At 39.2% G+C, this 17055-nt stretch overlaps 1 protein-coding gene across 1 annotated transcript in view; it reads right to left on the bottom strand.

Annotated features, from left to right (window-relative positions):
- Positions 1–374: 374 nt before the first annotated feature.
- Positions 375–17055, bottom strand: part of SLC35F1 (solute carrier family 35 member F1) — a gene marked incomplete at its 5' end in the record, with an annotated part of 233707 nt that continues 217026 nt past the window's right edge. The window contains 2 exons of the mRNA XM_081335377.1: positions 375–651; positions 15722–15876. Coding sequence (XP_081191503.1) covers positions 427–651; positions 15722–15876 — 380 coding nt within the window. The 3' untranslated portion in view covers positions 375–426. The remainder of the gene's footprint in view (positions 652–15721; positions 15877–17055) is intronic.

Raw genomic sequence — 17055 nt, 5'->3', positions numbered from 1 at the left:
GTATTTCCCCAGCACACTGCGAAGGGTCTCAGGGTATGTTGTAGAATGGGTTTTCGGTTCAGATATGGCTCTGGCCAAGCCTGTTTGCCTCACCCTATGTAAACTAAAGTCTGTCCTCTACAACATACAGATGGGTTCCATTCCAACGGAGGCTTTAAGGTAGGCAAACTGTCCTTCAGGACAGTTTCCCTGCCATTTCACAACGTCTCCTTAAGAGATCGAAAAGCACTGCTCCAAGTAAAGGACTGTGAATTATACTTCTAGTCAAGCATTCTTGGAAAGATTTTTAATAGTGGTGGTTGTTTTGCTACCCTATTTGCTACCTTGCAGCTGACTGGAATCACTGCATCTGGAAAATACCTTTCTCTATGAATGATACAGAGATAATGGTGATACAAACTCCACCAAGGGTGGCAGGGCCTGAGTTTAGGCAACACGGACTTGAGATTCTTCTTCCGTTTCTTGGCCGAGGCTGGTGTATGTTACTGAAGGTTCTAGCTGCCCAGTGACTGGCAAGTCTACAACAGGTCCTGAAGGATTTCGGAACTGCTTGTACACCCGTGGATCTTGGGCAATGTATGTGGATGTAGAGAAGTACAGCAAAAGGCCAACAAGGATTGTGAAGAATGACAGCAGATAAAGTCCTGAAAACTAAATGTAAAGAATAAAATTAGTAAAAAAATAAATAAAAATGCAATAAATGCGTTGTACACAAGAGTTGCATGCAAGAATTTTTTTCCCTGTATAAAGCTGTTCTGTATCAAATCAAATTAAAATTCAGTGCCAAAAATAAATTACTTAAATCAATTGCATGATTATTTTGTACAATAAGTAAACATCAGTAAATTGATCTGGCTTTTACTGCTTTCAGTCAATGATCACTACCATTTTCTAAGAAACAAATGTTATGCTCTCATGTAAAACCTTCAGAACTTCAGTAGCAGAAGTAAAAATCCAGTGACAATGGAATCAAAGGTAATTAAAACACAAAAGAATCAGAAGAATCATAGCAACTTTGTGAAAAGACTAGACAACTCATGCCCAGTTAGGTCATTGTTCCAGAGATTTTCTTAACTAAACAGAGAAACAGAATGATCATAGGTGAGCATAAAAACAGCAGCAGGAGAAGCAATTTCCAACTTCCTGCTGGCTTCCCCATTTAATTTGCTTGTGGGAAGCTGGAAGGGAGTGTCAGAATCCTTCCTTCCTTCCTTCCTTCCTTCCTTCCTTCCTTCCTTCCTTCCTTCCTTCCTTCCTTCCTTCCTTCCTTCCTTCCTTCCTTCATGAGGTAATATAAAAGCTCTACAAAACAAACAGGTCTCTGCGTGCATATGTGTTGTGGTGTATATATACGGTAATCTTGCTACTTCCAAGAACAATTAATTAAATACAATAAATGTCAAGATGAAACCAAAATCAACAGCTTCAAGCTAAAAAAAATTATTGAAGTAAAAGCTGAAAGATCCTCTCAGAAAAAACTAAGCTGTTCCAGATTAAATAGAAAAGATCCTAAGTCTCTGAATAATTAAGACATGACTAGCCGAATGATTCTTAATATGCAGTTTTTCTTGGCAACATATAACTTGCCTGCAAAGGTTCATTTGAGTCAACGTGCCCATTGGAAATGGACAGTAACCCACCCTAAACCTAGTTTCCAACTGTGAAAATGAATATATTATATATTGATTAAGTAGCATACGGTATTTGAAGAAAAATGGGAAATCTGTTCAGTAAACAAGACATTCTGGGGAAAAAACCAATATCCAGCAAATTACAATGTTCAGACTATTTCATACAGTCATTGTATATTAACACAAACACAGCTACCTGGAGTTTATCTTTCATAGTTTGATATGGCCACAGGACATGTCTTTATGTAAACCATGTCTGGGTATATGTATGCATGAATATGCACGCACATACATCTGATAGGTTGACAGGTGGTTAAATTTTCTTAAAATGTACAGATGCAATGCAACACACCGGCTGTAATCTCTGATGACATCTCCATCTGCTGCAGTTTTCCACAGTTAAGACTGTAATTGGCTCACTTCAGAAGAGAAGAAACCCTACCGAGGAAACTTCAAAGCATGACGGAGAGAGGCTGTCTAGTGGGCTGGCCAGTTAATTGTTTTTCTCTTGCAATATCTCATTTTCCCTCTTTGTGATATCTCGCCAGGTAATTTAGTACAGCCACACTATTGCTTTGGCAGCTAAAAATACAATGTCAAACATCAACAGTGCTGAAGGACAGCTTTCACCTGTCATTGCGTGCATGCAGACAAGATCTGTTTTGTGCAGCTTTCTGCTGTTATGCATACCAGATGATCTGAATAATTCTGGGCATCCTGATCACACCTGAAATTCTGGAAGATAGAAAGCAAGCTCAGTATTGTGATCTCTAACAACAGAGATCCCAACTCTGCTCCAACTCACCAGAACTCCAGACAGTCTCCTCTCCTCATTGTGAATTGCCACTGGATAGATTTTTAGCAAATAATGGGAACGGCAAGGGGACGTCAGCACTGTCAGTAGCTGAGCTCACAGAACTAAGTCTGGTAAAGATCAAAGGCATTCTAAGGCTGGGAGTAGCTGCATAATTAATACATAAGCACATAATTTGGAAGCTCTATTTGCTAGCAACAATGACTTTGCCTTTTGTGATCATCTGGGTTTCTTCCTCTTGACTCCCTGCTTGTTATTCTTGACATCACTTGCCTAATGGATTGTGTATCTGACCATCAACATGTCTCTACAGGTTTCACATTTCTGTTGTGGTGAGTTTGGCTTCCTGCTTTCAGATATAGAGAAGCCAGATATTCATAGCATTAACTATCCACTGGCCTTCACTTCAACTTTGGAGATTTTCATAGTGAATTGTGTTATCAGTGGTTACTGCTTATTGCTCTGGTTTTGTCCAGTAGCAATCTAGTAATTGTAATGAGCTACAAGAGAGATCTGGGACAAAGACGGCCCCAGGATTATTAATCCTGATAATGGGTTTTAAATGATAAAGCACATGCTACTACTTCTGTTACCACTACTGGAAATGTTACTGGGAGTGTAAATGGGGAAGCAGAGAGTTACTTGACAAAAACTAGAAGGAAGCGTAAACAGCTTTCTTCTCTAGGCCGGTACCCTCCCTGAGTGTAAGGACAATCAAAATCCCCAAACCAGAAAATCTCCAGTACATTGGGGAAAGGTGTGCTATAAATATGTGTTTCCTGATGCACTTCCCAGTCAACTCAAAGCTGTGTTTGTACAGAAGAAGCTCCTGAGGCTTCCATAATATGTATCACATGGATTCTCAAGGGAATTATTTCTGGGTAGTCATCTGCTGGAAGTAAGCCAATGCCAAGTCATAAAGAACTTTACAGGCTAAAACCTGCACTTCAATTTCACCACATAACACTTTTCAGCCAGACCAAAAAGTTCTGTTTTGATCTCATCTGTTCTACATGTTCTTTCACAAACTGTAGGTGGGCAGCAATGTTCATTTTGGGGAATAGTGGCTTTCTCCTTGCTACCCTGCCAAGCACACCGTTGTTCCACTTTGTTCCACTTTGAGAGTTATCTTTTCTTATCTTCTTTTGATTGTGATCTCATGAACACTGACATTCACCAAAGCAAGCGAGTCCTTTAGTTCCTTAGACCAGTGGTTCTCAACTTTTTCTTCACTATGGACCCCCTGTAAATACTTTTTGTGGCCACAGACCATGGGCACGGACCTCCAAGACTTAACTCAAGATTTAAATCTTAACATTTCTTCAAGTCTTCATGGATCCTCTGTGTTGACATTGCTCCCCCCCACCGGGGCTCGCGGACCACAGGTTGAGAACCACTGCATTAGATGTCCCAATGATGCTTTTTCGTGAGGCAACTGGACTTTCTTGTTTTTTTATTTCTTCTTCAGCTTCCTGGATGAGAAGCAAAACATCTTCAAAGAAAAACAAGAAAGTCCAATTGCCTCATGAAAAAAAATCTTTGGGACAACTATGATCTGGATGACTGAGAATCTCCATAGACACTGCCTCAGATGTTACCTTGGAGTTCTTTGAGACTTTCCAAAATATTACACATCTTGCTCTTGGTATATTCTTGGTTAGTCAACCAGCCCTCCTGGGGAGGGTAACAATGGTGCTGAATTGCTTGATTTGTACACAATCTGCCTGACAGTGGACTGGTGGAGTCCAACTCTTTGGAAATAGTTTTGTAATCTTTTCCAGTCTGGTAAGGATCAACAATTGTTTTTTGGAAATTCTCAGAAATATCCTTCAGTTCATGACACATATCCACATAGCTGTATTGTGAAGACCAAACTTTGATAGTGAATACCCAGAATTCTGTTCTTTAAATAAAACAGGACCTCCCACACTCATATCCGATTATCATCCCATGGATTGAAACTCTTGAGTCTAATTTTCCCCTCAAATGAATTGATAATCTGGGAGGTTTGCATACTTTTGCCACATACAAATATATAGCTTTGGATTATTCTCCTCAAAAATAGGGGAATAAGAATATATTTTTTAAATTGAGTTCTCATTTTCTAGTTCTAGGACTTGTTGGAGATAACTTTTTAGGTTATATTTATGCAAAAATATTGAAACTGCCAGCTTCTATGGAAATTCCGACATTTTGGTCCTCAGAGAATCCAAATTCCTCTTTCTACCAGGCTTCTGGAAACTCAGCACAGAAAATACATCAATGTTTTCCTTTGAGGCTTGGGTGAAAACAATGCCTTTATAAAATGGTTTTCATGTAAGATCTGTAGCTCACCTCAGAAACCACTGAATTTAAATATAACAGATGGCTCTCCAAATGTTTATAAATTTTTACTTTCAAAATACCTCAGTTGGCAAGGGCCTCTGTGTTCATATGACAGGTTTATTCAGGGATGATACTTCAATGCACATTCCAAGCCAGATGGATGCAGGTCTGTAATATGACACTTTGGGACTTGACTAAAAAGGAAGCTACTTCCCTTGTAGATTGTCTGGAATATTTTGTATTGTTTTTAAATGTTTGTAAACTCTGCAGAGTCGCTATTGTGACATGGGCAGTCATCTAAATAAAAAAATTAGATAGATAGATAGATAGATAGATAGATAGATAGATAGATAGATAGATAGATAGATAGATAGATAGATAGATAGATAGACAGATAGATGTAGATGTAGATGTAGATATATAGCTATAGCTATATAGCTATAGATATTAAATCCAGGAAACTAGCTCAGTATATAACCCACCACGTTTGTGGGTGATTAGTAAATAATTGGCCAGGTAAGAATATGTTCAAGAGGGGAAAAAGGAAGAGAACCAACATTGATTTTAGAATTGTTTCCTTGAAGCTAAAATATTAAATTATTGAATCCTATAGTCACCCAACTAATGTCCCAGGGCTGATCTAAGAAAATCAATCTTAAATAATTATGAGACTTTTTTTGTTTTTTGTTGCAGTTCAGAAACATGTCTAAATGAAGCCATTTTCCTCTTCCCATTTATTGTTTTTCTAATGTTTTCTTGCATTCATGGTTTCCGCATGCAATGTCGACAGGTGTCTCTGTTTCCCTTGGCTTCTGAGCATTCACTTTTAATAAAGTATCAGCTGCTGGTGATAATCGATACTGCATTGCTATCTTTGAGGCTGGTAGGGCTCATCACCAGGGGTAGAGTAATTGATTCAGCCTGGGCCTTTGGCCAATTCCTTTTCTGTTGAATTTTATAACAGGCACATTCAGTCGAGCTGTCCAGGGACTCTGTTGCTGTTCTTCCCCCATAAACGTGGAGCTCATTCGCCTTCCCACAGGCAAACATTTCACAGCTGCAGCTCATTAACCTCAACCTGGATGTAAAAGTCCCTTGGGGAGAAAACAGCCACAGAGGGGTTTCTCCAAGAGTTTGTTTTCCTCTGACATCACTTTGCATCTGAGCTTTTAATTGAAGATAGATGTTCACATTAGCTAATGCCTGCTTTTTATTGCATATTTGTTCTTGAGCAGACAAGTGCAGATAGTGATTGTGTATGAATATACATGCAGACATGCAGACAGATATACAAGATGTGTAAGGATACATCCTACCATAGAAAGGGAAAGAAACTGTATGTTATGGGCACAGAGCAGGAAGGAAGATGGAGCCAAAGGTCTCAAATATAAAGGCAATGCCAGATCTCATGCACTGTTAGCTGGATAATGAAACAATTTCCACTCGGGATATGCCTTGTTGGAAAAAGCAAAGTGGTTTCATACTATATCTTTTCTTCCTCAGATCAATAGGGTGAACTCAGAGCAGGTCATCTTAAACATTTGGCACTGATAAGGCAAGAAAAAAATCATTTAGTTTTAAAACCATTCTTTACCGTAAAAGGTTTAGGCCTGATATGAAATTGTTTTGAAAATTTCTTTTTAATTTTAAAGGCAGATTGATGTGAAAGGCCAAGTTTAAAAACCTAAATAGTATTAACAATAATTAATGCAACTGCATATTCAAATATTTCTGGATTTTAAAAAAGAATGAAGAATCCATTATCTTTCACTATGGCCAATGACCTCAAGAGGTTATTTCACATTCCTAAGTGGTCAAGTCACAAATTTTAGCTATTTAGTAGAAATCTGTGAAAATGCTGCAGGGCTCACAAAAGAGAAAATGAGAAAGAAACAATTTCTATTGGAGAGCATGAAGCTATAGGCAAGCAAAGAAATTTCAGGTACTTTACACTAGTCATTGACCATAAAATTCAATGACAGGCCAAAGGATGTCTCTCCTAATCTTATGTCCTCTATAACCCAAGTTGGCTGTGCTTGCCAAGAGATAATAAGGCTGTGCGGCACTACAAAGGCAGAAAGGTGTTTTGGACTGTGTGCGATGCATTGTGAGCCCCCTGCAAACTCTGAAGGACCCATTAGCCCTCAAACCAAAAATGTACCACAGCCTTTCAAGATATTTATCAGTACCAGGTTAGGGAAAGCTGTTTTAGATATCAAAAAGATTTTTGTTCTCCTAGGTCTTAATCTCAACCATACTCACAATAGATTTTTGTATTAAAAAAGGAGACCAGGTTCCTTTTGGTTTTGACTTTGCTATATTTTAGATTTATGGAGTCTGTGATTTAAAAATAGTTTAGTAACAGAGATTACAAGGAAGCAACTATATTCATATTATGCATTCATATCTCATTAGAGTGATGGCAAATAAATGGCTTGAGTAATGTAATAAATAGCTACGGTACCTCAATACTACAGATCTGGTTTTGACAATTCCACTCAAGCAATATATAAGTTTGGTTATTAATGTTATTTCACAAACCCTGTTAAGCCTTTTGTACGATATAAGAACATTTTTTTCCAGTTTGTTGCAATGCTATTTTTTGCAGCTGTTATAAGAAACCCAACACCATGCAAATCACTAGTGTCTCATAATGTGATAAATAACAGGGCGAGGTCTTTAAACCACAATACTCATGTTTCTTTAATTGCCCTTCATGTTTATTTTCCAAAATGCAAAAATAATAGAATCTTGCTATTGACAGGAAACTTCCTCCAGAAAAAGAGTCCACAAACATTTTTCCCTGTTACCAGTTTTGTGAACAATTAAATGCATTCTTATGTATTAATCCATATTATCTTATCCTATTTTCTATTTTTCTTATTTTTTTTCAAGGGCAGTAATTTCATTCATAGTGATTCTTTAAAATGTAGACGCTACGAGTCTAAGATGGATTTTCAAAGCGTATTCAGACAATATGGGTATATATCAATTTAGTTATTGGTTTGTTCCTTCGCATTCACAAAAGCGATTCCTGATGTTTCCTTCACTTCCAGCTGAGATTATAAAATAATCTGGCCTGCCAGCTGAGCTAAAGGAACATCTTCAGGTTATCATTTGGAAAACATTTTATTAATGAGCTAAATGAATTTCCGCTATTTAGAATGCAAGTACTTCTAAAAAGTGAGCTACCATAAAAATTAAGGCAGAAAGGATACAGAGATGTATCCAAGATGGTTCTGCCTTAGTTGAAAGGCAGAGTAAGTAAGTAAAAAAAAGAATAATGACTGCATTCAACTAGTTTTCTTGGTGGTGTTATGAATTGCTTTGAAATCCTTTTCTTCAAGAATGTTATTTGGACTTCTTGGTAGCAGGGTGATGAAAATTCACCAGTCTTACCCATCAACAACAACTGTCTGGACCATATCTTTCCACTGTATTGAGGAGAGTATATCTTTAAAAAAAACATTTTTCAATCAAGAGGAGAGTACAAGAAGATCAGGGGACTGATGAAAATGAAACATTCTGAGATGCTTTATGATTAAGGAAAGCCACAATTTCTTTTAACATAATCACAGACTTTGAAGGGATCTTAGAGGTCATGCAGTCTGACCACCTTCTCAGTGCAGGATCCATCCACCATAGCATCTGTGACAGATGACCATCCAGTCTCTTTTTGGAGACGTCTAGTGAAGAGAACTCATAATTACATGTGGCTGTCTGTTCCACTCATACAAGCTCATACAATCAGGAAATTCTTCCTGAAGTCTAGTTTCTCTGAACTTGCTTCCTAGTCAGGTTAAAAGACCAGATCCATAACTGAAGCTTCAATTGACCTGATTTATTCATAAAAGCCTATGCGCAGGAATCTTCTCAACTAATAGTGAGCACCTGGCTAGAGGTAGATAAGGGTCAATGACATTGAAGGGGTGTTTTAGTTCACTTTTGACTATGTAGAGATTGTAGGCTGATTCCTCTTTTCACTCCACCCACACCCAATGGTTCTTGTCCTGCCATCTGGGGAAGGGAAAACAAGTCCACTCCTTCTTCTAAGTAACAATCCTTCAGATATGGTCTGAAGATTGAGTCATTACAATTGGATTAATTTTTGTTGTTAGTTTGAGATGTTTTGCTGCTTCATCAGTCAGAGCAAGGCAGTTAGGCAAAGAGTTATTGGAATGTACCAACTCCTGAAATCCTTCAGATATTTGGCTTTCATATGTCCACTTGCCCATAATTTAAACACTCTCAGATCTTTAATAATTCCTTACAGGGCTTTGTTTCCAGATTTTTTTTTTAACCAACTTGATAATCCTCTTCTGACACATAGTCTTCATCTGTTATTGATTTTTTTGAAACTTGGTACCCAGAACTGCACACAATGCTGCCTTGTAAACCGCCCTCAGTCCTTCGGGAATAGGGCGGTATAGAAATCTAATTAATTAAATAAATAAATAAAATAAATATTCCAAAGAGAATTTGCTACAAAAAAGTTGGCTGGATCAATTATTTCCTATGAGGTAAACTCTATGTTCCTCTTAATGAATGGCTACATTTTTAAAACAAAAGACTTATACAAACCTAGGAAGATTGTCATGAAAAATAAGAAAGCTCACTCACGTCACCTTGGATGTTATGTGTTGAGGTCCATCAACACATGAGCCGTGGTGGCACAGTGGTTAGAATGCAGTACTACAGGCTACTTCTGCTGACTGCCAGCAGCCAGGCAATTCGATCTTGACCTTCCATCTTTCTGAGGTCAGTAAAATGAAGACCCAGATTTTTAGGGGCAATATGCTGACTTTGTAAACAGCTCAGTGAGGGCTGTAAAGCACTGTGAAGCGGTATATAAGTCTAAGTGCTATTGCTATCGTGGAGAGGTAAGATAATGGAGCCCTGCAAAGTGCAACTTGGTTTAGATCTTCCATACAAATTCCCTTTAGAATTGACTAAAGGGAGGGACCAAAGTTTATGTAAGATTGAAGACAAAAAAAAGCAAAAACCTTGAAGATTTATTTTAACATATAGTCATTTTTCTCTCTACTCCCCATTTTATGCATGTACTTTCATCTGCTGGTATTAGTCCTTTCCGCAAAAGATATGAGAGGAAAAGATATGAAAGCATTCAACAACTTGCTGTATTGTTTACCCAAGTAGTTTTGCAATTCAGAGGCAGAGACATGTTTTCTATGCCAAGACCCAGTTATAGGTCTGTTAAAAATGAAATAACAGAAGATGCAAAAACATTTCTAAGAACTTGAAATAGGGGCGACAATCAGCACAGACAGTAATAGTCTAACTTTATATAAAATTAATTCCTATGTTTTCTTTGTCTTGTATTGCTTGGTTTTTTCTTCAATGATCTGTTTGCACAAAATTCAGTTAAAGCATTAGTCTAAATGTGCATAAACACTGAACAAAGGCTTTGAAGATAAAACCCCTAAAAGTGTCCTGAATTATATATTTTTTTCATTCTCTGTAGCATTTTTCTCATGTTTTTCTGCATCAGACAAAAAAATTGCAACAGCAGCTGTTTCATAAAATTATCTATTGATTTTTCAAAAGTAAAGTCTGTGTTACAGACAAGGATAAATCTCTAAGATGTAATATACAGTGTTGCAGTGTCAAAAAGCAGAATCCACTGACTTTGTTAATTCACACTTAAAGTAACTTTTCCTATGAAGAAAAGAGCAATATAATTTATCTGAAAAATAAAACCTTGGAGGCAACATAGTTGACAATTTTATCATTGCTGTATATTATCCACATAAATTTCATATAATAATTTAAATAACAAAAATATAAGTTTCTATTTATGTGTGAAAATATACACAGGGCTGCACAATCATTTTTGTGCACTCCAAATAGTCATGTCACCACAGGGAGGAATTAGCTGCACTAAGCTTAACTTAATCAACTTCTATTAGCCTTTACTTTGAGAAAATGTTACAAATTACCTAGCAGAGTAATCTTGGGTGGTTCAAAGGAACCCAAAAGTATAGTGTTGGCACCCAAAATGTGGGTCCCATTCTTGCTCTAAAGTTATTCAGTTTTTCTTGTGTACCTGAAGATCTTCATCAAAATTACCAGCAGAAGCTGAACTGAGTGAATGACATCTCTTTTTGCAAAAATACCTTTCAGGCCAGATTAACCATAATATTGTGGTAATATGACTCACAATGATCATGACTTCCAAGTAATTTTGGCAATGACCCCAACCGACTTCAGATGTTTTACTGCAGGACTTTTCAACCTTTTCACCCATTGTACCACTTTTAGGATATGGCAACATCCGAGTACCACCAGTCACCTAGCAAGGTGTCAAAAACTTGATGACCAAAAAAAAAAAAAGGAAAAAAGTGATGAAGTACAGGTAGTCCTTGACTTACAACAGTTCGCTTAGTGACTGGTTGAAGTTACAATAGCACTGAAAAAAGTGCCCCCCAAGCCACAGCCGAGCAAGACACCTGCCTGCCCGCCTGGCGGCGCTCTTCCTCCTGTCCGAGGTTTTCATTGTTGTGAGCATTTCTGTTGTGGATTGGCAGTGGGGGTGGGGTGGGGAGGGAGTTTGGTTTTTATACCCCCTCATCTGCTGGGTGGTTGCAGCAGGTTTTGGTCACTTCACATGACCTTGGGACACTGTGACCATCATAAATACGAATCAGTTGCCAAGCATCTGAATGTAAATCACAAGACCCTGGAGATGCTGCAATATTCCAACTGATTGGCGCTTCTTCTGGGCTCAGCAGATGTGCCAGGATCAGCGCCGAGCTCCAGCTGGAGCCTGGCGCTGATCCTGGCACTTCCACTGAGCTCTGACAGCCCCGAAGAAGCGCTGATCAGCTGGGCTCAGCAGATGTGCCGGGATCAGCGCCGAGCTCCAGCTGGAGCCTGGCGCTGATCCTGGCACTTCCGCTGAGTCCTGACAGCCCTGCAGCTCCAGCCATCTCTCGCTCAGGCTTGTGCGGTGCTGCCACTGGTTCAGCTCATTCCCCTCCCCTGTTACCACTTTTCTAGGATGGCCGTGTACCACCTGCCAGGTGCCAATGTACCACAGGTGGTACCCGTACCACTGGTTGAAAAGCCCTGTTTCAATATCTACTTTGAATGGCATCTTGGAATTCCTACTGTTATGCTCTATGCTGATTCTTTTGAGTCAAAAGCTGAAGGGCCTGATCCTATCATGTGGAGAGCTAGCAGGGAATCAATCAACCAACAAATAAACAAGTGAGACCATCAGCAGGAATAGACAGTTTTAGATTCTGGCAGAGCACTAAGGCCCAAGATGTACCAGCAACTTTGAAGGAGAGAGCAAAGGTGAGCTGCTTGGTTTCACAGGAAGCAAGGGAAGACCCGACTGAGCTGTGTTTGCAGCTGGGACTTCTTAAGAACAGCTGCTAGAGCCTTGCTCACCTTTGGAAACAACCCTCCAACGTTGAGCCTTGTTGTGATTCAGGGTCAGCCTGTGGGTTCAGCAGTTGGGTCGGATGACTCAGAGGAGGAGGAGGAGGGGGGTGTTGAAGAACTTGCTGATGATGGCTTTGAGGCTCCGCAGAGCCCCCAGCCAGGCCCCTCCCACCTGATGGAGACCCAGCTGTGTGAGCCTGACAGCGTGGATGAAGATGACCCACAGCTGGCCCTGTTCAAGGACGCCCGACGCAGGAGGCAGTCAATTAGGAGTAAACAGAGGAAGGCAATGGAAGAGTTGAGCAGTTAAAATAACTGACTTTTGCCTGAGCTGAAATTTCTGCGTAATAATACTAGAAATCATTTGAATTGAATATGAAAGGTAAACATCATAAAAACAAGTTGCAGTAGTAGGTATGAGGTATGCAAAGTGTAAGGCCATGGGAGAAATGGAAGGAAGTACGTCTACCAGATCTGGCCTGCAACAATCTGGACAAGTACAAAATGAAGGCAAAGAGTGAGTTTGCTCCCTATTTCTTTGTTGCCATCTAGTGGTCATCAAAATTTGGGAGAGCCATACCCCTGTTCTATATTGTCCTGAAAAACAACGAAGCTGTAAGCTAAATACCATATATTCTATCTCTTTCAGTTCTGAAGAACAGAGGAAAAGGCTCTGAACTATATAGATTGCCATTTTTTTCAGGTTTTCCCTGAAGAATGATAAATAATGACTTTTTAGGATTTCTACATCAGGAATTTAATACTTAATTACTTCTAATGAAGTATGAATCCTGCTTTGGTAAGAGAATTTCTGATGGTAGTGCGCGAGTTGTGATGGGAGTCTCCCGATACTCCCGTGTAACGCCTCTTCTCCGCGAGCTGCATTGGCTTCCAGTTGCCCTCCGGGTGAGATTCAAGGTGCTGGTGATGACCTATAAAGCCCTAAATGGCTTGGGTCCAGGATATCTGAGGGAACACCTGCTGCCAGCATCAACTTCCCATCGTCCTGTGCGCTCCCATAGGGAGGGCCTCCTTAGGGTGCTGCCGGTCAGGGAGTGCCGGCGGGTGATCCCCAGAGGGAGGGCGTTCTCTGTGGGCGCGCCTGCCCTATGGAATGATCTGCCTGTGGAACTCCGGACCGCCCCCGACCTTCGTTCGTTTTGCTGGGACCTGAAAACCTGGTTCTTTGATCTATCTGGCCTGGACTGAGGGGTTTTAAGTTTTTAAACTTTGTTTTAATTTGTTGGGCTATTAATTAATTTAATTAATTTTAATTCTATTTCTATTTCAGCTTTTATATTGTCTTTTAAATTTTGCCCTGTAAACTGCCCTGAGTCCTTCGGGAATAGGGTGGTATATAAAACTAATTAAATAAAATAAATAAATAATAAATAAAAATCAGCAATAATTTGCTAGAAGACATTATATGTTGTGGGTTTGCTATGTGAGAAAAGATTGATAATAGACTATGTTTGGCCATTATGGGTGTTTAGCAAGATCAATTAGTCATTACACAGAATTACTTTAGACATAATTTTATAAACCAAATTCACTCTGAGTTTTTTTAAAATGGAATTTACTTTCTTTTAGTGTAACTCCTAAGTCATTATAGTTTAATAAAAATATGAATGCAATTCCCCTCATTATAAATAATCTACTCAATTATTCATGAGTCATAATGCCATATTTCTCACTTCTTTTGCATTCATCTTCTTTGCAACAACATAGCCTATGGCACTAATAAATGCAGGGCAGATTATAAATCTTGAAAAGTTCAGCTCTCATGGCAAGTTAAGATGATTCAACCCCTTTGAATGCTAAAATGCTTTTCCAATTACTTTCCAAAGCAAAATAAAGGTAGTTCCTTGCATTTTGTTTGATTTATATTTTCTTTGCTATAGGTCAGAGGAGAGAGAGAGACAGAGAAGCCCAGTAGCTCCTTAAAAGTATTAGGACTGAATTTTGGAAGAGATATTAAAGTGCTGGGATGGTTCTAATTAACCATAAAGCCTTTTGCTCTCCCATGAAGAGAGGCTTTTGTCCATTGGTCAGTGATTACACACACACACAAAAAGATGATGTAGCTGAGGAGAAGAACAGCTGGGCTGAAACCAAAGAAAATGGAAAACATGCAGAGTAAATCATCCTCGGCACGATAATTAACACAAGCAATTTAATATTAATGCTTTATGCCTACGGTGATCAAGGATACTTTCATTCCTTGTACAAGAACAAAGCTAAGGTTTATAACACCACAGGAAACTGAAGGCATCTGCTAGTTACAAGTTGAAAATATCACATTAAGTTACTTGCAATCCACAACATCCGGGTTATTCAATTCAAAACTGGAACTCTGTTTTGTCCAGCTGGGGAAATCTCAGAATGCCCTTATGCAACAGATGCACTTAATAATGGCTTTTTTTCCCTTAACAACATATAAGGTTTAATCTGAACAAATGGGATATTTAAACGTTGAATTTAAAAACCTAGCTTATGTTGATCAGCACATCCTCTTGGTTTTAAGCTTCTTGTTTAATCTTCTTAATTTTAATTGCTTTGCATTATGCATTTTACCTTTTCATTATATTGTAAGCCACCCATCTCACTGTAACTGAGATGGGTGGCATGAAAATTTAATAAATATTTTGATATTGTATTTGATTTTACATTAATCAGAATCAAGATAATTTCCCATATTTCCAGACTCTTTGCTTGTTCTCATGCTAGAAGAGTTTATATATCAAGGTAAGCCACAATCCAACCACTCTTCAGTTGCCACAAACAACCATCCTGGTGCAACCTTGCTTAACCCCCTGGATTGAGTCTTCCTTCCAGTAATGACTGATGGCTGATACCCAAATCAGAGAAGTTGCTTTTCTGGTATATTCAACAATCAGAGGAGGGATGCTGTACAGTGGTTGCATCAGAACCACTCAGAGCAAACAAGTTGGACTGAAAACAGTATGAACTTTGAAGATAGTTGTAGCGCTTAGACTTATGTACTGCTTCATAGTGCTTTATAGCCGTCTCTAAGTGGTTTACAGAGTCAGCACATTGCCCCCAACAATCAGAGGCTACCTATTTACAGACTGGTGAAGCTGGAGGGTCTTTGTCTCAGACATGATGTAACCAAAAGACATTGCTCCCAACACCTCGGAAGGATGGAAAGCTGAGTCAACCATGAGCCGGTCAGGATCAAACCCAGCAGAATTAGCCTGCAATACTGCAATCCAACCACAGCACCACCACAGTTCTTAGATCAGGGGTCTTCAAACTTGGCCCTTTTATGACTTGTGGACTTCAACTCCCAGAATTCCTCAGCCAGGCACACTGGCTGAGGAATTCTGGGAGTTGAAGTCCACAAGTCATAAAAGGGCCAAGTTTGAAGACCCCTGTCTTAGATGCTATCACCATTAGTGCAATGTTAATGTTAGCAAGACAGTGATCAATTACTCATATGCAGGAAATCCTCGACTTACAGCCATTTGTTTAGTGACCATTTGCCATTACAACAACACTAAAGTAACCAGATCAGTCCATTTACCTTGTAGTAGAAGAGAAAGAATCCACAGAAAAGGCTGTATAAATCTGCAGTAAGAAGGGAGAGGTTGACTGCTGTAGCACTCGTTTTCTTAATGACCACAGGCATGAAGCTATAGAGGCCGAACATGCAGGCACTAAAGCCAACATATAGTAATCCTATAGGAAGGAAAGAAGGAAGGAAGAAGCATAAATGATAAACAGTCAGTACTATGTTGCCCACCCTTTTCTGAAGGCAACTTTTCTGCTGAGAGAAAGTAACTTTTGAAGATTTTTAACTACCCAAGGTATGCCAGGAGAAAAGGAAGATGGCCTTATCTATTCGTGATCTGAGGTAGCAGAGTCAGCCAAGACATAATCCAGGAAAAAACAAATATATATATAAAACTCACTCAGAAAGGGAGAACAAACTTCATCCCTGGTCCAACACTTTGAAGCCACGGGACATGAAATTGATTTTAAAAAAACCAAAACTATCGCCAAAATTGAACATTTTAACAACAGAATAATCAGAGAAGCCATTGAGATAGAAAAACGCCCCCACAGCATAAACAAACGAGATGATACCTCTCGCCTACCAACCATTTGGAAACCCGCCTTGGTTGACAGACGAGTCCCAACCACCAAGAATGATACCAGACCCAAACTCATGATAACACCACATGACATCACCACCACACAACCATCCAAAAAGCAAATCCGAACCCACAATGATAACGAGGCACAACCACAAAACAGAAACCTAACTACAGCTGCAACATCAGCCACTTTAAACCCCTCCAAACCACACAATAAGCAAACTGACACCCACTATAAAAACATGGCACCACCACAAACACGAAGCCAAACAAAAGCAGCACAACTCACCAGCTCAGGTCTAAGGCTGGCAGCTGAGACCAGCCCATACACTCAAAACACACCTCCACCCAATCAGAACACACCCACCATTCAAAACACACTCCCACCCAATCAGAACACACTTAAACTCCCACCCAATCAGAGCACACCTCCACCCACAGAACACACCCCCTCTGGCAGTTTAAAAAAGAGGAACAAACAGCCACATGCTTCTCCCAGAAGAAGGAAGCAGAAGCCACCAGCCTGATGATGACGGATGGGATTCCGTCGAAACGTCGCCCCTACACCTTTAGTTCTACGCGGGGAAAAACCCGAATAACCAAAGATCCACATATGAACACCCGCGAAAACCTCAGAAAACATATATATATATATATATATATATATATATATATATATATATATATATATATATATATATATATATATATATATATATATATATATATATATATATATATATATATATGTAGGTCTAGA

This window comes from Vipera berus, assembly GCF_964194415.1.
Source record: "Vipera berus genome assembly, chromosome: 1".
Lineage (NCBI taxonomy): Eukaryota > Metazoa > Chordata > Lepidosauria > Squamata > Viperidae > Vipera > Vipera berus.
The sequence above is the reverse complement of the archived record's forward strand: the minus strand, read 5'-3'. Positions and strand labels throughout refer to the sequence as shown.